This window comes from Cnephaeus nilssonii, assembly GCF_951640355.1.
Source record: "Cnephaeus nilssonii genome assembly, chromosome: 2".
NCBI lineage: Eukaryota > Metazoa > Chordata > Mammalia > Chiroptera > Vespertilionidae > Cnephaeus > Cnephaeus nilssonii.
Genome location: NC_137073.1, coordinates 5,183,923 through 5,204,639, shown reverse-complemented (window position 1 = coordinate 5,204,639; position 20,717 = coordinate 5,183,923). Strand labels below are relative to the sequence as shown.

General features: G+C 55.4%; 1 protein-coding gene across 1 annotated transcript in view; it reads right to left on the bottom strand.

Moving 5' to 3' along the window:
• VWA3A (von Willebrand factor A domain containing 3A) overlaps positions 1-20,717 on the bottom strand; it is a gene marked incomplete at both ends in the record, with an annotated part of 66,152 nt that overhangs the window by 31,522 nt on the left and 13,913 nt on the right. Inside the window, 9 exon segments of the mRNA XM_079789109.1 lie at positions 197-322; positions 2,755-2,820; positions 3,026-3,134; positions 3,419-3,544; positions 6,240-6,346; positions 8,381-8,479; positions 9,415-9,469; positions 10,707-10,781; positions 10,859-10,983. Coding sequence (XP_079645235.1) covers positions 197-322; positions 2,755-2,820; positions 3,026-3,134; positions 3,419-3,544; positions 6,240-6,346; positions 8,381-8,479; positions 9,415-9,469; positions 10,707-10,781; positions 10,859-10,983 — 888 coding nt within the window.

The window sequence follows — 20,717 nt, the reverse complement described above, 5'->3', positions numbered from 1 at the left end:
AGAAGACCCACCAGGACCCTCGGGCACAGTGGAGGCCCCGGGGCCGCCCAGCTCAGAGCGAGAGGCTTTGCCTCTTCTCACTTCCAGGCCGTGGGGGCCCCACAGCCCTGCCCTCTGCGGACGGTGAGGAAGGAGAGTGGAGCGAGGCCCGCTGGGAGGCTCCCGGGAAGGTCCCAGCCTTTTCCCGCCCACCTACCTCCTCCATCAGGCCGGGCAGCTCCGGGCAAGCGGCGCTCTGGTGCAGGGCGCGGACCTGGCCCAGGAGGCTCTGGGCCTTCTGCATTTCTGCCAGCAGCTCCTCGATGTCGGGGCTGGCACAGATCTGGGGGTGTTAGGAGCAGTAAGCCATCTAGAGGCCACTTGGCCGCCCGCAGCAGCCAAGGCAAGAGGCAGGCAGCGACCAGCGCCTGCCTTAAATTAAACCTTAAATTAAAGCAGAGTCCCAGACCTGCTGCGTCCCACGGCAGCGCTGGCCCGCCGCGATTTTAGACACGTGGAGGGTTGTCTAACCTTAAAATGTGAAGACACTTTGCACCCTCTATGAGGGCTACGATAATGAGGATAACTTTATAAGGACTGGTCAGTGTTGGCCAGGATGCTGAGACGCGAACCCCCGGGCACTGCTGGTGGGACGGGAAAGGGGTGGCCGCTGTGGAAAACGGTCTGGCGGCTCCGCACAAAAGCAAACAGGATTCCCCGGGGCCCCGCGCTGCCCTCTAGGTATAGACCTCAAATCCTGAGAACGGGACGCGGACACCTGGACACCAACACCTATGGGAGCTCACACTGCCCACGGGAAACCACCCAGATGTCCACCGACCGGTGAGTGTGAGCTATTCTCCCCATGACAAGGAGCGACGCACTGCACCTGCTACAACATGGGTGAGCCTCAAAGACACTACCCGAGTGAGAGAAGCCGGCCACGAAGGGAAGAGGCCTCCATGTAAGTGAGATATCCAGGCTAAGCACGCCCAGAGAGGCCGGCCGCGGAGTGGCTGCCTGGAGCCGCGGGCGGGAAGCGGGGGGACTGCCTGGTGGTCTGCGCTGCCCTTTGGGGAGATGGGAGCGTTTGGAGCAGGAGGAGGTGGCGCTGCACGCATTGTGACTGTGGAAGTCCGCTGTGAGCGGCTGACTTTATGTTATGTGACTCTCACTTCATTATTTTAAACCCTATATAATAAAAGGGTAATATGCAAATAGACCAAACGGCAGAACTGAACAACCAATCAAAGCATAATATGCTAATGAATGCTAAGCCTGCTCAACCGCTTGCTATGACGTGCACTGACCACCAGGGGACAGACAGGCAACTGGTCGACCAGCCGCTATGATGTGCACTGACCACCAGGGGGTTAGCTTGCCGCTGGGGTCTGGCCGATTGTGACTGAGCACGATGGGCTGAACACGCCCTCCCGAGGTCCCTCCCCAGCCAGCTCATGTACCGGTGGGGCCCCTCAGCCTGGCCTGCACCCTCTCACAATCTGGGACCCCTCAGGGGATGTCAGAGAGCAGGCTTCAGCCCGATCCCACAGGCCACTCCCCTTGGGAGGGCGCCAGATGCAGGGCTCTCCCGATCAGGGCTGATTGGGCCCGAGCCTGTGGCAGCCACAGTGGGGCCGGGATGAGTGAGAGCGGCAGGCAGGAGCTGCAGGCGGCGTTGGACTGCGGGTTTCAGTCCGATCCCTGCAGGCCACCCAGAGGGACCCCACCCGTGCGCGAATTCGTGCACCGGGCCTCTAGTGTAAAAAACAACACACATAAAACCACCCAGATTTCTGGCTCTTCTGGAAAAAGTCAGAGGACCTGGCAGCAGGGGCGGCATTCCTACGGAGCAGGGCCTGGCTGGGCTGCAGGCGGCCAGCGTCTCCCACGCCCACGGGCCCGGCCACTCCCTGCTGCCCCCAGAGGCAGCCGTCACCCGCCATCATCCTCGCACTGGTGTTTTGCTCATATTACAGAAGACAGTGAAATTCCTGGTCTCCACCTCTCTGACAAGAGTGGAGAAACAACAGATATGCCAAGAGGACCCCAGGTTTCACAATGACCTCTCTCTAATCAGCCCATGTGTGTACTAGGCCTGCCCAGCCCTGCAGTCTGTGGCCCGCACAGAACCTGGGCAGCGAGGGAACAAGAGGCTGCTGCTGAGAAGACTGTCCCTGGTGCCTGCCTCCTCGTGCGACCTCTGCGGCTGTGAGCCCCGCACGGGCCCGCGACAGCGGCGCACTCACTCCCGGCTGGAGCGGTTCACAGGCGCGCGCTGTGAGCTGCGCAGAGGGCTGTATTCGCACCTGCCCAATGCATTTACACACTTGCTGGTTGTTGCCTCCATTGTGGACACGGGTAACTGGGGCAAGGACAGGGATAGGAGGCTTGGTACAGAATTGACTGCTCATTCAGCAATGGCTGCTGCGGTCCCGGCAGGAGCGGGGGCGGGGGGGGGGAGGGCCTGTCTAGGAGAGAACTGGGGCCGTGGATGCAGATTCAGAGCGTTGCTGGGGCCCACAGGGTGGCAAATGGTCAGACTCAGGACTCTACCCACCAGGCCTCACGGTGTGCAATGAGCTCATCACACATCTAACCACAGGATCTCCTGTGACTTTGCGTTCTTCCCACACATTCATCTGAACCTGATCACACCTGGGGAAGCCCGTGAGCTCGGGGGCGGGACGGGGGCGAGCACATAGCCTGGTCTGCCTGCGCCCAGGGCCCCGGCGCCAAGGCAGCGGCAGGGCGAGAGCGGCGGGCACGGCTCACCTCCGACTCCGGGCTGTAGCAGTGGTAGCGGCCCCCAACGGCTTCCGCGAGGTTCTTCAGGACAGCCTGCGGGACGCCGTCACCCTTCAGGCACCGCCAACGCTCCTTTCTCCTGCCCAGCCCCCCCCCCCCCCCCCCCCCGCCTCCAGCACTTCCCCGACCCAGGTGACCGTGGGCCGGCCCACAGCTCGGAGCCTGTCCACGCAGGTCTCGCAGGCTGCCCCTCACCAGGGCCTCCCAAGGGGAACCGGGGAGAGCCGCGGGTACTCACGGGGGGCACCCGGTCCTCGCACTGGTAGGTGACAAGGTGGGTGTGGAGGCCCCTGCCCAGGGTGGCCTGTTGGATGTAGTCAGACAGGATTTCAGGAGGCTGATCTGGGCTGGGGCAGACAGAGGAAGATAGGGGGCACCCGGCATGAGGACATTCCAGAGCAAAACGGTAACTTCCAGGGCACACTGCAGGGGCCAGCCCCCACCTGTGCCCCAGGTCACCCGTGTGGGGAGCGGGCGGAGCACACACGGGCCTGGCCGCTCTGGCGGCCCCGTGAGGGCGCTTCCGTCAGGCCTGTGTCGGGAGGCAGGCCTGATGCGCTTTCTCCTAACCACGGTTTGGCTCCCTGGCCCCTCCCTGTAGTCTGTTACCCATTTAGGAAAGGGGACCTACCAGCTTCCCAGTATGGTCACCAGAGAATCCAGCCCCTTTAGAGCGAAGGTTTTTCTCAGGGCTTGCAGCAGATTGCTGCCTCCTTCCGGCTGCGGCGTCCTTACCCAGAGTTTGAGCTCCTGGAGGCTGAGGAGACAGTGACAGACAGGCAGCAGCCTGATCACAGCACTCCGCTAGGACAAACGCCAGCTCATTCGAGCCTGAGGATAGCTCTCTGCGTGAATGCCTTTATTCCCATTTTATAGATGAGGAGACTGAGGCTCAGAGTTAGCATATCGGGTACTAAGCAACTGGCAACACAGAATTCAAACCAGGTTCGACTCTAGGACCAGTGCTTAGTGACTCTGTTGTCAGAGGGTCTGGCGAAGACCCTTCTCTCCCCAAACTCTCCTGGGAGGCAGCCCGCAGCCCGAAGCGTGGCGGGAACCCCCTAACACTCAGAGGCCTCTGGGGGGTGGGGGGCGCAGCTGTGAGGCCGCCTCCCGGGGACTGGGCACACACTGGTGACAGGGAAATGGCAGCACGGTGCTTTCTCGGTTAATACCTCACATGGTGCTAGTGAGGGAGTTCTGCTCTTTCCATTCCTTTTTAGTCTGATTTTTAAAAAACAAAATCTCAGCTTGTTGCTAGAAATCTGTCTTTCGTTATTGTAACTATTGACTCTCCCTTTTTTGTTGTTGTTAATCCTTCCTCATCTGAGGATATTTTTCCATTGACTTTTAGAGAGAGTGGAAGGGAGGAAGGGAGGAAGGGAGAGAGAGAACAATTGAGATTGAGCCGGGGATCAAGCCTGCAACCAAGGTACATACCCTTGACCGAATCGAACCTGAGACCCTTCAGTCCTCGGCAGGCACTCTATCCACTGAGCCAAACCAGGTAGAGTGCGTCTCTTTTTTAAACAGAGAACAGATCCAGGCCTAGCACCCCCTGGTCAATGGGTATCCAGCTGGAATGAACATCACCATTTTCTTTGCGTTCCTTAGATTACGTTTTGGCTACTTTCTAGCTGTGGCAAGGACTCTGGCCTTCTCGGCTGTGGTGCTGATGGGGAGCTCCTTCCACAGTAAAAGGGGGTGATATGGGAAGATGATACAGAGCCAGGGGTGCAGACTGAATGACAGAACACGTGGCAGAGACATGATGGACATCACGCAAGTCCAGGCGGGACTGAAGGTGAGGAGCGGCTGGCGGACGGCCTCCAGTTCACGTCCAGTGTGCACAGGGGGGACAGGGACTAACAAGGCGGGCACCACAGCAACAGCACTCTCTCCGCTGAGCACCTGCCACGTGCCAGGTACCTGTTTTCCATTTCATCCTCACAACAACTCAGAGAGGGCAGGTGCCCTCGGCCTCGTTCTGCTCATGGGGGGGGGGGGGGGGCGGTGAAGGACTGGCCAAGCTCACCCACAACTGCCAGAGCCGGGGTCAGAGCCAGCCCTGCTGGGGTTGAGCACTTCCCTGCTCGGAGGGGCCTCTTCCCAGCCAGTGCCGGCAAGGAGCCCACCATCCCAGGAGCCGCGCACGCAGATTTTCCTGGACTCTGCGCTGCTGCTTTGGGCATGTTCCCTAACCAGAGTCACGGGTTCCTCCTCTGCAAAATGGGGATTGGCCACAAATCTATACTAATAAAAACCTGGGTGGTCCGTGCACCCTCACGTGCGACATCGTTACAAGGCCACCACAAAGATGGCTGCCACAAGATGGCCACGCGCACAGCGGAGGCGGGGCCCGGTGGCCACTCCACGTGGTGAGGCCTGGGGGTTCCGGGCTCCGCACGGTGCAGAGGAGGCTGGTCCCAGTGGAGGAGGTGGGTTGCAGCGGGGAGGACAGTTGTGGCGATCAGGCCAGCAGGGGAGGGCAGTTGGGATTGATCAGGCTGGCAGGAGAGGGCAGTTGTGGGCAATCAGGCCAGCAGGGGAGTAGTTAGGCATTAATCAGGCCAGCAGGGGAGCCATTAGGGGGCGATCAGGCAGGCAGGCAAGTGAATGGTTAGGAGCTAGCGGTCCCGGATTGCAAGAGGGATGTCCGACTGCTGGCTTAGGCCCGATCCCTGATCTGGGATTGGGCCTAAACCGGCAGTTGGACATCCCCTGAGGGGTCCAATATTGGAGAGGGTGCAGGCCAGGCTGAGGGACACCCGCCTCCCCTCTCCCCTCCCCCGTGCACGAATTTCATTAAATAAGACAGTATTAAATAAGACAGTGCATAAAAGTGCCTATCACATGGCAGGGATCAAAGATATTTCCTTCATGGAAAAGACATTTTTACTTAGCGGTATAAGTAGAAACTCTTACCTACCTTCCCTCTCACTGCTTCCCCAAACTAGGAACTCCCAAATAAAGGGCTAGTTAAGCTGTAGCGTATCTATGCAGTGGGGTACTGTATGGCTATTAAAAAGAACAGGGGCCCTGAAGGGGTGGCTGGTTGGTTGGAGCCCTGTCCCATGCACCAGGAGGTTGTGGGTTCCATTCCTGGTCAGGCACATGCCTCAGTGGTAGGTTCCAGCTCGGGTGGGACACATTCCAGAGGCTACCAATCCATGCTTCTCCCTCCCTCTCTCTAAGCAATAACAAAACTGTCCCCTCGTTTGCTGGATAGAAATGGTGCCTCGGGGTCGTCTTGTCATCTCATTTGGTGGGCTGCTTGTGAGGGTGACCCTTTCCCAGAAGTGACTGGCTCCTGGAGTTTCTGCTTTTGTGAACTGTCTCTTTGTATTTACTATCTGATGGGGTCTTGGGTTTGCACTTGAATCACGCACTAAGGACACTAACACTCGGGAGGAGAGTGACCAAGTAAACCTCCTGGCCAGGTAGCCCCTCACCTGGAGGCGCTGACGTCCACGGGGTCTGGCCAGAGGGCGCTGGTGGTGGTGCCGAAGGTCAGGACGAACAGCTTCTCCTTGTGGCTCAGCTGCTCGTCAATGAGGCTCTGGTGGACAGAAGCGTCAGAGGAGGGAGTCAGCTACTCGGGAAGGAGGGAGCCAGACACCTGGTTAAGCCGGACTGAGTAGGACCGGCAGTTTCACAGTCACCCCAGGGATCCCGCCTACTTGACTAGGCAGGAGAGACAGTTTTAGGGCCACTCCGGGGATCACTGGTACCCACCAGATTAACTGGGGAGGGGAGGGGAGGAGGGTCATTTCACCGAGCACATGCGCAGTAGGAGCCAAAATGGGGACTGTAAAAGGGAAAGTTGGGGGAAAGAATTGGAGAAGGCACCAGCCCCGGAAAATCCAGGAAGGAGGGTGGATAGGGAGGGGCACCAGCACTGAGCCCAGAAGACCTGGGAAGGGGGGGGTGGTTTGGATGAAACCTTGCTCCTTCCCCACCCCAAGGAAACGGGGGAAGCCCCTCCAAGAACCCACCGCACCCTCCTTGGCACCCACCTGAATCTCCTTTCAAGAGGACTATGGACAGGGCAGAAATAGGATGTTGGGGACCAGCTAGAACTGTGAGAAATATTAACCCTGCTCTGTTAACCGTGATGTTTTTGTTCTGGTTAAGGAAGGCACACTCTAACCTGGCTGGCCGTTACACACGGGACTGGGAGCTCACCTGGAAATGCAGCCCACCCTCCCCGTTAGGAGCTGCCGGTTACATGGGAAGATTAACCGCTTTGTTGCAAACACCAGAGGCGCCAGCCCTTTGAAGCCCCCAGCCCTCTGCCAACCTGTAAACTGCCCATGTGGCACACCTGTTTCCTACTCCCCATGTCATCTTTGTCCTTCTACCCCATGTAAGCAGCCGGCTCATGGTGGGGGCAGGGCAGGTGTCTGTGGGTGACCTGCTGCCCTCCCACGCTGCCGGCAGGATTGGAATAAACGCTCATATGACTCAACCCTGTCCCTGCTTAATTGGCTCAAGTATGGCAGGCAGCCTGGACCCACTGATTGTCCGTTACATTACCACTAACCCTATCTTCCCGTCCCTGCGTCCCTGGAATGCCTTCCTTGTGACTGTGCAAGAGCCTCATTTCCACAGCAACATCCTCACACCCGCCACCTGCAGACTGCCCTCCTCCAGAGCAGCGCCTCGGGCCGCTGCCGCCTGGGCAGAGTGTGGGTGGGTGTGTGGGTCTTGGCTACTGATCTCAGTGTGTGCTGTGGTTGAACCCTTCACGGTGGCCCCGAGAGGGAGAAAGGGAAGTGGGGGCAGTCATTTCTCTCCAAGCATGTGAGTAGGGGATGGAGCAACAGGCACAAAGCCAGCCTGTTTGGTCGACGTTCTTAAGCTGTAGTTGGTGAACATCCAAGAGTAAGGTATCTCCTTCTTCCCCCCGCTGGAAATTTCACGCGCATGCCACCAGCACAAGCCTGTGTTGGCCACCATTAGACCCGATCTTTGGACACAGCCCTGAGGACCTGAAGGCGAGCCTGCACTGGCAGCTTCCTTCCCAGTCACCGTCGGAGACGAGGGCCAGGCCCAGGTTGGGCTCCAGAATAAAGTCTCTGAGCTGGCTATTGCTGCTGAGGTCCCCACAGAAAACAGCTCCTCTCCCCCACATGTTACTTACAGAGACCTCAGAGGTCTTTTCTTTCTCTATATATATATGATTGATTTCAGAGAGGAAAGTCTTTTCTGTGCCATATTTACACCGAGCAGCAGCTGGAATGAAGTGCTGTCTTCCTCCGGCAGCCCTGCGGGGGGCCACTTTGTCCCCCCATTTTACAGGAGGGATAACCAAGGCACAGGCGGGTGAGATAATGCAGTCACAGAGCGACAGGGGCGGCTGAGGGCTGAGGCTTCTCCGCCGGGGCATGCGGGAGAGGGCAGGCAGCTGGGCCTGTGCGGGGCTGGCTTCCCGGGGAACAGGGGGCGGAGAGAGGGGGCCGGGAGGGAGTCCGGAGACCAATGTGCTAATGGGGGGGGGGGGGGGGGCGGGGGGAGCTGCTGTCAGACGCGCCCTCCACCGGCTGCGGACAGAGCGGGCCACCCAGGAGCGGGAGGCCTCCGCCGGACTCACCGCGAGGTCGCGCAGGAACTCTTCTCTCCGAGGGCCCCCGCCCAGGGCGGCCGCGTCCACGAGGAGCCCCACGCCGGCCCCCGGGAGGAGGCCAAACGCCTGAGCCAGAGAGGGCGCCGGTGAGCGCGGGCTCCGCAGCGAGGCCGGCCCCCCTCCCGCCTCGGGGGCCGCGGGGTGCGGGGTGCGGGGTGCGGGGCCGAGGGGTGCGGGGCCGCGGGGTGCGGGGTGCGGGGTGCGGGGCGCGGGGCCGCGGGGTGCGGGGCCGCGGGGTGCGGGGTGCGGGGCGCGGGGCCGCGGGACCGCTCCCTCCAGGGCCCTCTGGCCTCCCCGGGCCAGGACACCCTCCAAAGAGGCTTCCGAGAAACCCTCCGTGGGACCTGCCCCCGCCGCCCCCCCACCTGCCGCCCCCAGGGTCCCCCCACCTGCCGCCCCAGGCCCTCCCTCCCGCTCCACCACAGCCCCGGGTCGGAGGCGGCCCGCCCTCACTCTGGCCACAGCCCCGGGTCAGCCCTCCCTGGCTCCCCTCCTCCGCCCGCCCCGCAGTCCCCCTGCCACCCCGCCCCCTTTTGTGTACCATCTGCCTCTCTCAGTCCATGAGGTTTGGGGGGTTACCCCTCTCCCCAGGAATGAGCACCAGCTCCAGGCCTAGCCAGTTGGGGTGTCTCAGCCCCTGGGAGGGACTGGTGGGCCCTGGCCCAGGAGTGGAGCCCAGGGCAGGAGGGTGGGCTGGGAGGGCAGGGAGGCCTGTGGGCTCGTCACCAGCTGGTGGGCGTCCCCCCAAACCTGGGGACAGCCTCCTGAGAACAAAGCACCGAGGAGGGCAGAACAGGGGCAGAACCGGGCAGAACCGGGCAGAACCGGGCGAGGGCGGCGTGCTTGCAGCCTGGACGCCGCTGGTGGAGTTTGGGTGACGAGGGCAGGCGTTTCTTCTGTCGCTGAAGACGGTTCCGGCAGGAAGTCTATGGGGGGCACCTGACCGGGCTCTAACCTACAGGGGAATGGGTGCAAGGGCAACGCTGAGCCCCACCTGTTACCTTTCTGCTGCTTTCCGAGAGCCACTGAATTCTCTGTTGATAGAGTCCAATCACCCTGTCAACGCACAGAAAGAGCCGCCGCCCGAGGTCAGGGTCAGCGAGCCACACCACCTCATGGAAGGGGAGAGGGCGGTGGCTCTGTCCTGTGTCTAAGGGGTGGAGACTGCGAGACAGGGAAAGTGAGCGCATTCCCTCCCTGCCCCTGCTCCTCTCACCCGTCCTCTCAGCGGGACTCCGTCCGTCCTCCCGGGTACTGAGGCTGGAGACCCGCAGGTCACAGGTGCTCAACTTAAAGACTCCGCCACTGGGACTCAACTGATTGGCCCTCATTAGAGGCTCAGTGGTGGGATGTGGGGGCCTAGAGCAGGGCCTGGAAGGCTTTGGGTGTGAGACCCTGGGGCCGCGGGTGGTGTGTGGTTTTCAGGGACCCCAGTATACATGGGGCCGAGGTGGGGAGCTCTCAGCGAGGCCGCTTGCTGGCAACCTCGCCCACCGTCTTCCATCCGAGTGGCCTGGCAGCTTTGGTCGCCGCTCCAGCCTATCGCATCATCTCCAACGTGAAGATGGTACCCGGACTCCATTCAAGTCCATTTCCCAAACGTCAACTTGGAAAAGGAAAGCCAATCCCTTGAAATTTCCCAATGACCAATGGACTGAACAGACTCGAACATTGCTTCAAATGCTCGGTTTACAATGAAAACCAACCAACCAAAATGTTCTTTAAAGCCTGTTTAAACCCTCCAACTCCATAAAAATTGCTACGAAAGTTATAGTCCAAATGTTTTGATAAACTTGACAAATTGGGCATTTAGCCGCTGACGTTTAGTTAACTTCAGAGTAACACGCTATTTTAAGCGGTGGGACTGATTAAATAATGCGTGCAGCCCTGGGAGAATCCCTGGCCCATGAGTGAATGTGAGCAATTGATGATTATTATCCTCACTCTGCAGGAAACCTCAGGACAACAGGAACCCGGCGCCGCGCCCGGATGGAGCGGTCTGTGCTGCCCCGGCCTGGAGGGGGCCTGTCACTGCGACATCACAAAGTCTGGACCCCGCCCTGGGTCACTGAGGGTCCCTCCGAGCCCTGACACAGCAGAGGACGCTGGGTGTGTCTCTCCAAAGGGAGCATCAACCTTAGAGGCTGAGGAAACGGAGACGGGCCGACCTCTGTATTTGGAAAACCGGAACTGGAGCTATCCGCGGGAGGAGACCTGCCCCAAGTCCCACAGAGACTGCCGTTTGGCAGATGGGGGGGGGGGGGGGGGGGCGGGGCGCGGGACACACACTCACTCAGAGAGCTTCGACTCCAGCCGGCGGGCGGCCTGGGCGGAGAAGTGCACGTCCACGGCGCTGCCGCCCTCCTCCCTGCAGAGCAAAGCCTGGTGAAGGGCGCCTGGGGCCGGGCCAGGTGTCACCGGGTGCAGGTGGGGGCGGCGACTTACAGCACAGGTGTGCCCTGGCTGACCAGGTCGGCCACGGTGAGCTTCTCAAACTCTAAACTGTGAGCCGAAAGCCAAGCTCGCGAGTCATCCTCCGCTGAAGGCTGGGCCTCGGCTCCCCGCAGCCTCTGTGAGAGGGAAGCCAGAGTCAAACAATGAAACCGTGGAAGAGGGCCAGGCTGCGGTGCGGTCCGGTCCTCCACACAGACGCCCGAGGCGGCCATCTGACAGGTCCTGCGGAGAGCAGTCTGCGGGGCTCGCCTGCTGAGGGACGCGGGGCCAGCGCCCGGCAGCACCCGCTCCCCTCCTTCTCCTCGCCCCTCATTGTGGCTGGACCCTGAGGGGCCACTCTCTCACCATGGCCTGCCTTGGGGGCTAAGTGTGACACCCCAGCCAGACCCCAGGTGACCACAGAACTATGGCCCTGACCTCTGAGCAGCTGGCCCGGAATGCCTGGGCTTGGTCAATGGCGCCAGCATGCCCACCTTCTGTCCCGTTTCCAGCTCAGGACCAACAAGAGAGAGTCACACAGGCTCGCCAACCAAGCACACGGTGCCGGCACCCCCTGCCCGCGGCTCCCTTCGGGCGACATCTTTAGGGGAAGAACCTTCTAGCCGACACAGGAGTCTGCCCGAGAAGGGCCACCCACCTTACATTACCCAGTGACACTGTGACCTTTCAGGTGCGAAGCTCCCATGGGGGCGGGCCTTGGTGGTGGAGCTGAGGTCCTTCACGGTGAGAGTCAGCTCTGGGGGTGCTTTCTGGGCGCCAGCGGCGGGCGAGCTGCGCCAGCTGAGCCGCCCTGACCGTCCCGCTTCGGGAGGCTGCATTCCTTCCCCTCCCAGGGGTGCTGTGAGCCCCACTATGAACCAGGCACCGTTCCTGGTGCTCGAGCTACAAGGAACAAGGTGCTACAACAAGATGGAGCCCTGGCCGGTGTGGCTCCGTGGTAGAGCTTCGGCCTGCTGACCAAAGGGTCCTGGGTTCGACTCTGGTCAAGGGCATGTACCTTGGTTGCAGGCTCCTCCCTGCCTGGGCTCTGGTCAGGGGCACATGCAGGAGGCAACCAATTGATGTGTTTCTCTCACATTGATATTTCTCTGTCTTTCCTTCTCCCTTCTACTCTCTCTAAAAATCAATGAAAAAATATCCTCGAGTGAGGAGTTTAAAAAATAAATAAATAAAATAAAACAAGATGGAAATGTCCTCACCTTCTAGTAGCTTACATTCTAGTGTGTGTGGATGGACAGTAAGGAAGAACAAAGTCAGTGAACATAATTTCAGAAAGGAACAGTTCCATTAAGAAGACAGAGCAGAGGGAGAAACCAAGATGTCGGCATAGGTAAACACCTAAACTGCTGCCTCGCACAACAATTTCAAGACAATTTCGCACAACAACTAAAAGACCAAACGGACATCATCCAGAACCACAGGAAGGCTGGCTGAGTGGAAATTCTACAACTAGAAGGAAAGAGAAAAACACACGGAGATTCAGATGAGCTGCAAAAGGCTGAGGTACGGAGACGCGTGCGCAGAGAGGACGGGCGGCTGAGTGCCTGGCTGGTTATCCCAAGCGGGAGGGAGATGGAAGCTCCCGGCTGCACTGAACCCCAGTTCTGGGCGAGACCCTGGGGACCCAGACTCATACGGGGGGAATCTGGACTGTCAGGAAAAGAGAAAAGCACACGGAGACTCAGGGGAGCTGCGAAAGGCAGAGGTCCGGAGGCGTGCACGCGAGCGCGAGTGGAGAGGACTGACTGCTGAGTGCACCGCTGGCTTTCTCAAGCGGGAAGGAGACAAAAGCTCCTGACTGCGCTGAACTCCAGTTCCAGGCGAGAATCTGGGAACCCAGACCCATTTGGGGAGAAACTGGGCTGTCTGGCAGTGGGCGAAACTCGAGGGCGGCTTCTTCTCAGAGGTGCTTGCAGTGATTACCGAGGGACACTGAGACCCAGGGGCCTCATAGGGCAGGGCTGATGGGAAGCCAAGGCTGTCTGCTCTGCCCTGAGACTCTGCCCCATCCAAGCTGAGCACACAGGCTTTTGCAATTTTGCAAGTCTTGTCTCATAAGGGTGTCTCCAGCACAGAAGTTCTCCCAGCGTAGACACAGCTGATCCTCACAGCCAATTGGCCTGGAGGTCAATTCCTCCCAGTGATACCAACAACAATCAAGATTTAACTACAACAAGACTGTGCACACAGCCCACAAAGGGGTGCACCAAGAGTGTCCACCTCAGGTAACTGGGGAGGCTGACCCACTGGGCCCTATAGAACACCTAGCACACAAAGCTACTCTACCAACTCAGGGAAGCAGCCAAAATGTGGAGACAAAGAAACAGATCACAAATGAAATAATTGGAGGAAAACAAATATAGAGTTCAAAACGACGGTTATAAGGTTTTTCAAGAATTTCCTAGAAAAGGCCGATAAATTTAGCGAGACCCTCGAGGATATGAAAAAGGACCAACTAGAAATTAAACATACACTGACTGAAATTAAAAATATTATACAGAGCCTAACAGCAGACTAGAGGAACGCAAGAATCAAGTCAAAGATTTGAAATACAAAGAAGCAAAAAACACTCAACTGGCAAAGCAAAAAGAAAAAATAATCCAAAAATTTGAAGATAGTGTAAGGAGCCTCTAGGACAACTTCAAGCATACCAACATCAGAATTATGGGGGTGCCAGAAGAAGAGAGAGAGCAAGATACTGAAAACCTATTTGAAGAAATAATGACAGAAAACTTCCCTCACCTGGTGAAAGAAATAGACTTAAAAGTCCAGGAAGCGCACAGAACCCCAAACAAAAGGAATCCAAAGAGGACCACACCAAGACACATCATAATTAAAATGCCAAGAGCAAAAGATAAAGAGAGAATATTAAAAGCAGCAAGAGAAAAACAGTTAATTACCTACAAGGGAGCACCCATACAACTGGCAGCTGATTTCTCAACAGAAACTATGCAGGCCAGACGAGAGTGGCAAGAAATATTCAAAGTGATGAATATCAAGAACCTACAACCAAGATTACTTTACTCAGCAAAGCTATCATTCAGAATTGAAGGTCAGATAAAGAGCTTCACAGATAAGAAAAAGCTAAAGGAGTTAATGAACACCAAACCAGTATTATATAAAATGCTGAAAGGTATTCTTTAAGAAGAGGAAGAAAAAGCTAAAGATAAAAATTATGAATAACAAATACATATCTATCAACAAGTGAATCCAGAAATCAAGTGAATAAAAAATCTGATGAACAGAATAAACTGGTGAATATAATAGAATCAAGGGCATAGGAAGGGAGTGGACTGACAATTCTCAGGGGGAAAGGGGTGTGGGGGGTGCAGGAAGAGACTGGACAAAAATCGTACACCTATGGATGAGGACAACAGGGTCGGGGAGGTAAGGGCAGAGGGTGGGGTGGGAACTGGCTGGAGGGGAGCTATGGGGGGAAAAAAGAGGAACAATTGTAATAATCTGAACAATAAATATTTATTGAATTAAATAAGAAAGAATACGGAGGGCAAGGCCACGCGCCCCTGGGTCCGGGTGAGGCCATGTGCCCCTGGGTCCAGGTGTAGCTGGATCCCGGGTCCGGGTGAGGCTGTGCGCCCCTGGATCCGGGTGAGGCTGGGTCCCAGGTCCCGGTGAAGCTGGATCCCGGGTCCAGGTGAGGCCGAGTGCCCTTGGATCTGGGTGAGGCTGGGTCCCAGGTCCAGGTGAGGCCGCGCCCCTGGGTCCAGGAGAGGCCACGCGCCCCTTTGTCTGGGTGAGGCCACGTGCCCCTGGGTCCGGGTGAGGCTGGATCCCGGGACCGGGTGAGACCGTGCACACCTGGGTCCGGGTGAGGCCACGCGCCCCGGGGCCCGGGTGATGCTGGGTCCCAGGTCCGGGTGAGGCCGTGCGCCCCTGAGTCTGGGTGAAGCCGCGCCCCTGGGTCCGGGCGAGACCAAACCAGAGGGAGTCGGACCTGCATTACCACCATTTGTCCACCATCCAGAGCTGAAAAGTCAGTGCCGACATGTACACATAAGGAACTGGTGGACATTGAAATTGGGTCTCAAAAGAACTGTTGGTCCAGAAAGAAACTTACTACAGACTGATTCATTTGCCTGTCAGCATAACTATTATTGCTTGTCTCACATTCGGTTCTTATAAGTATATTTCTAGTAACACATGATCTCACTCATCTAGGGGAAATGATGAACAACATAGACTGATGAACAAGAACAGACCCAGAAACAAGGAGGCATCGATCGGATGTCGGGCCTCAGAGGGAGGGTAGGGGAGGGTGGGGGTAGGGGGGAGAGATCAACCAAAGGACTTGTGTGCATGCATATGAGCCTAACCAATGGTTAAGAACAACAGGGGGGTGGAGGCATCCGTGGGGAGGGATGGGGGATGGGAATGGGGGGATGAGGACAAATATGTGACACCTTAATCAATAAAGAAATTAAAAAATTAAAATAAATAAATAAATAAATAAAAAATAAAAAAGAATACGGAGCAGGGAAATGTATTAGAAAAGGGCTAGGGTGGAGATGGGGGGTCACTTTAGCCTCTGGGCCAGGATTTGAAGTTAAGATGAGCCAGCCCTATGCATAGCTTGGAGCACACGTTCTCTTCAGAGGCATGAGGGCGAGAGGTCAGAGGGTCTGAAGAACAGAAAGATGCTCACTGTGGTTGGAGTGGAGTACGTACAGGGCAGCATGACGAGAAGAGGCTGGGAAGGTGTTCCAAGCCTGTGCCAGGCAGGGATTTTGCAAGAGCTTCCAGCACAACCACTGCTGTCCATGTGATAGATTGACCTTAAATGTTGCCAGAGTTGCCACGACTCACTTAGGGTACAGAATGGCATCATTTGCTAATTTCCTTTTGAAACAGAGAGAAAGCAGGCCTCAGGCACAAAACTTAAGACACAATACTATCTTCCACGGTAAGGGAAACCAAACCGCCCTAGCAGCCGATGACTGCAGAATGGGCCTGAGCACCATTTAACCCACTGGCACCCCAGCCTAGACTCAAAGATGACTTCACCTGCTCCTGGGCACCTGCTTGAACCCTAAGTGGGTTCCGCCTTGGCTTGAATACACAGGGCTCTCATGGCAGCGAGTGGTGGCCGGGGTGGAGGTGACCTGCTATGGCTGACTACGCTGCACTGCAGAGGACAGAGGGCACGGGAAGAGGAAGAGGGTGGAGGGAGAGTGGCTGTTTGATATTTCAATTCCACTTGCTTATGACTCAAAGGAAGTTCTGATCTAAGAGGGAAGCTGTTTACATTGTAGGAGCTGCAATGGATGCTGTCATTGGTAAGCAGTAGCTCAGCTGATGGCGGGCACTGCTGGGCCTATGGGTAAGAACGTGGGGAAGCAGCTACAGCGAGAGGACATTTATCCTTCAAGTACCAGACTTCGTGAGGACGCACCTAGAGTGTTCGGCCTGGACAAGAGGATGCTTTGCTCATTACATAGCCCTCCAAAGACCTCGGGCATTAGCTCCTGCCATGGTAAGATGACTCTTTACCAGAAGGGGTAAAACCATGCAGTAGCCCCAAGAAGGAGATGAGCTTGCCCACCAGCACAGTGCCATCACTCCCCAGTAACATGCTCTAACCACAGGAAACTTTCTCTTTGCCCTGGCGGCAGGACATCAGCTCTTCTGAGAACCCACTCATCAGCTCGGAGGGTGCACCCCCACTGAATTTGGACTTTTATTTCCCTTACATTCCTCTTGCCTGAAACAATTGTAACTTTATTCAAAGTAAGTTATTTCTTTACTAGAGGCCCAATGCACAAAATTCATGCAAGAGTAGGCCTTCCTTCCCCCAGCTTCCCTCTAGCACCCGGAACCCAGGCTTCCCTCTGGCCACCAGTAGGCACCTGGGACCCGGGCTTCCCTCGCAGCCCCGGCTTCATCCAGAAGGACATCTGGTCTAATTAGCATATTACATTTTTATTATTATAGATTGGTTTATTAAGAGACTAGAGGCTTGCACCCTCTTGCAATCTGGGACCTCTCAGGGGAGGTCGGACCACCTGTTTCAGCCCAATTCCCACAAGCCAGGCCAAGGGACCCCACCGGTTCATGAATCCATGCACCGGGCCTCTAGTATGCATATAAGATCTTTGGTTAATCTCTTCCCGTCCTCCCTCCTCCCCTTTCCCTCTGAGATTCATTAGTCTGTTCCATGTTTCCATGCCTGAGCGTTGCGCGTCTGCCCCTCAGTGGTCAGTGCGCGTCATAGCTACTGGTTAACCGGTCAAACAGTTGCTTAGGCTTTTATATATATAGATATTATCTGTTGCTATTGGCTTGTGGAACTGTTATAACTCCCTCAGTGAACCTGTGTTAAACGCATTACTGGCAAATACAACCTGTTTCTTAGCGTCAATTTGCTGCCCGAACAATGGGCTCTCCACTTCCTAGCTTTGCGGTGCTGAGCAAGTCTCTCTCTACACCATTAAAATGAGCCTGGTGAGGCTACAGTACGGAGCACGTGCTTACGCAAAAACAGTTCTCAGTGACAGCAGAAAGTAACCATAAAGGAAGACAATGACAGTATAATGCTATTACACCTTCCAGCAAGATAGTATTGTGTCTTAAGTTTTGTGCCTGAGGCCTGCTTTCTCTCTCTGTCAAAAGGAAATTAGCAAATGTTAAAGAAGTGTGAAAAGTGCTGGTAATTAAAGCAAACACTTAAATAGCACTTATTATGTGTCAAACACTTTCTAAGCAGGGATTCAAATGGAATAGAATAGCTCAAGTCATGATGTAACCATAATACATTGTCTTTAAACTAGCACCAAACTGTGACTACCTCATTAAGAATTGAGAGAGGGGGGACTGAAAAGATAACTTTCTCATTATGTGATTTTATGCTAATTAATGTCCTGCCCTTGAACAACACTGCCTAAAACCATCCTCCTTTTCCACTTAGGAAAGCATTGCCACTCCTCATCTGAACACTAGATGGCGCCCTTCTCCTCCTTCAGGACTCATCCATCTCTGGCCTAGGACACTGAGCATAGCAGAAGCAATTCCCCTTCCATTTTACTTGCATTTGAAATGATCCATCATGTTTTGGACACTGATTTTGTATTATTAATACTTGAAGGTTAAATTAAAAATGGTGGCGGAGTAAGTGAAAGCTACACTGACACTCTTCCAGGACCAAATTGGAAATTCAACTAAAACTGAAAAAAAGAACCCTGAAAAATCAACTGAAGGCTGGCTGGAGAGAACCCTGATAACCAAGGACTGAAAGTGGAGACTGCATAGTCTGGTAGGAAGTGCGGAGATGTGGAAGGGGTGGCTGGGTTCCCACAGACAGCAGCTGAAGGTCTGGAGGGATATTTTAGCTGTGGGGGGTACCCATTGAGAACTCTGGGGTCTAAACCCCAATCTGGGCCCCCAGACCAGAGCACCAGAACTGAGAAAGGTGCCCACAGAACATATGGCTGAAAGAAGCAGCAGGCTTGCTGTGTGTCAGCCAGAGATGGCTGGAAATGCAGACATACTCTTAAAGGGCCAATGCACAAAATTTTGTGTGCAGCCACTCACCTTGGGCTCTGGAAGAGGGAGGGTAAGAGGGGGCTGAAACTGTATGAGGAGAGTCCAGGGCTGGGGGCTCAGGGGTTGGAGCTTGGAGGGTAGCCATCACAGTTTTGTGGGCTGAGTCATTCCCTCATGCTGCAGAGGTTATTTTTCTCTGCAGACCTTAGCTACCCAGGCGGTTTATGCCTGGGGGAAGGCAGTTGCCCCACCCTGTTAGAAGACCTCTTGTCCCACCCTGTAGTCAATAGCCTGAAGAGGTGGATCTCTGGGGGCTTTGAATCTTTGTCTGATCCCCTTCTGGGCCTGGGGCTGGCAAAGCAGACCCTGATGCACATCTTGGTCCTTTCCAAAGGCACCCAGTCCAAACAAAGGGAGTCACAAGTTGAGGATTGCTAAAAGCTCCAAACAGGGTACTAAGGGCTAGTCACAAAGAGCATCTGACATTGTCCTACACTACAGATTGGGAGTTGTAGCAGATCCACCTAATACATAGATACAAACACAAATAGGCAGCCAAAACAGGGAGATTAAAAAAATGAGCCCCAAATGAAATAACAAAGAATTCTCCAAAAGGAGAGCTAAACAAAATGGAGATAAGAAATTTATCATACATAGAGTTCAGAATAATGAGGGCAAAGATGCTTAACAGAAAGAGAAAAAAATACAGTAACTATGAAAAAAGAACAGTTGAAAATAAAGAATGACATAGCACTAATAAAGAACAAGTTGGCCTTAGCCAGTTTGGCTCCATGGATATGGCATCAGCCTACAGACTAAAGGGTCCCGGGTTTGGTTCTGGTCAACGTCACATACCATGGTTGCAGTCTCCTTCCGGACCCCGGCCCTGGTTAGGGCTTGTGCAAGAGGCAACCAATCAATGTGCTTCTCTCATTCTCTCACAGCAATGTTTCTCACTGTCTATCTCTCTCCCATTCTCCCTAAAAAAAAATCAATGGAAACATATCCTTGGGTGAGGGTTAACAAAAACAAACAAACAAACAAACAAAATACATTGGAAGGAATACACAGCAGATTAGGGGAGGCTGAGGATTGGATCACTGAATTAGAAGACAGGGCAGAAAAAAACACTCAGAGAGCCAAAATGAAAAAAGTATTTAAAAAACAGGACAGCTTAAGGGAGCTGTGGGACAACATGAAACAACAATTCTTGCATAACAGGAGTGCTAGAAGGAGAAGAAAGTGAGAAAGGGATAGAGAATATTTTTGAAGAAATAATGGCAGATAACTTCCCTAACTTGGTGAAAGAAAAAGTCACACAAGTTCAGAGGCAAAGAGAGTCCCAAGCAAGAAGAACCCAAACAGGCCCACACTCAGAAACATCATAATTAAAATGTCAAAAATTAAACACAAAGAGAGAATCTTAAAGGCAGCAAGAGAAAAATAATTGGTCACCTACAAAGGAGCTCCCATAAGGCTGATACCTGATTTTTCATTAGAAACTCCCCAGGCCAGAAGGAAATGGCATGAAGTATTCAAGGCAATGAAAACTAATCTATACTAATTAAAGGGTAATATGCTAATTAGATCCGGTCGACCGAACATCTTCCAGCCATCCTGCCCTCCTTCTGGACAAAGCCACGGTGGCAGGGGACCAGGCAGAGGCAGTTAGGGGTGATCAGGCCGGCAGGGGAGGACAGTTAGAGGCGATCAGGCCAGCAGGGGAGGGCAGTTAGGGGCAATCAGGCAGGCAGGCAGGCAGAGTGGTTAGGGGCGATCAGGCAGGCAGGCAGGTGAGCAGTTAGGAGCCAGTGGTCCCGGATTGCAAGAGGGATGTCCCCCAAGGTGTCCCAGATTGGAGAGGTGCAGGCTGGGCTGAAGGACACCCTCCCATGCACAAATTATGTGCACCGGGCCTCTAGTCTATATATATAAAAACCCAGGGACTATTACAGCAGAATGACCAGAACGACCGGTGGCTATGACACGCACTGTGACAGCCAACCAGCCTGATCTGGGCTGGATCACCCCCAACACCCCGATCAGGGCAGGGCCAGCCAGCCAACCAACCGCCTTGCCTGGCAGAAATTTGGGGTCCAGGGATCTTGGAGGTGCTTGGTCTCAGGCAGGTGCATGGGCAAAGCTCTCCTTTGGTGGAAGTGGATCCAGGATCAGGGCACCAGAGTCGGGGATGGGATGGGGAAGCTTTCCTGGTAGCCACAGCTGTCCCCGTGGGCCACACACAGCACCCAGACATCTGGCCCCGGTTGGAGCAGCAACAGGAATAAGGGCTGCGGGGCACAGGTAACAAAGGAGCCAGGAGGTGCGAGGCCCGACCTGGGCTCTTACCCTG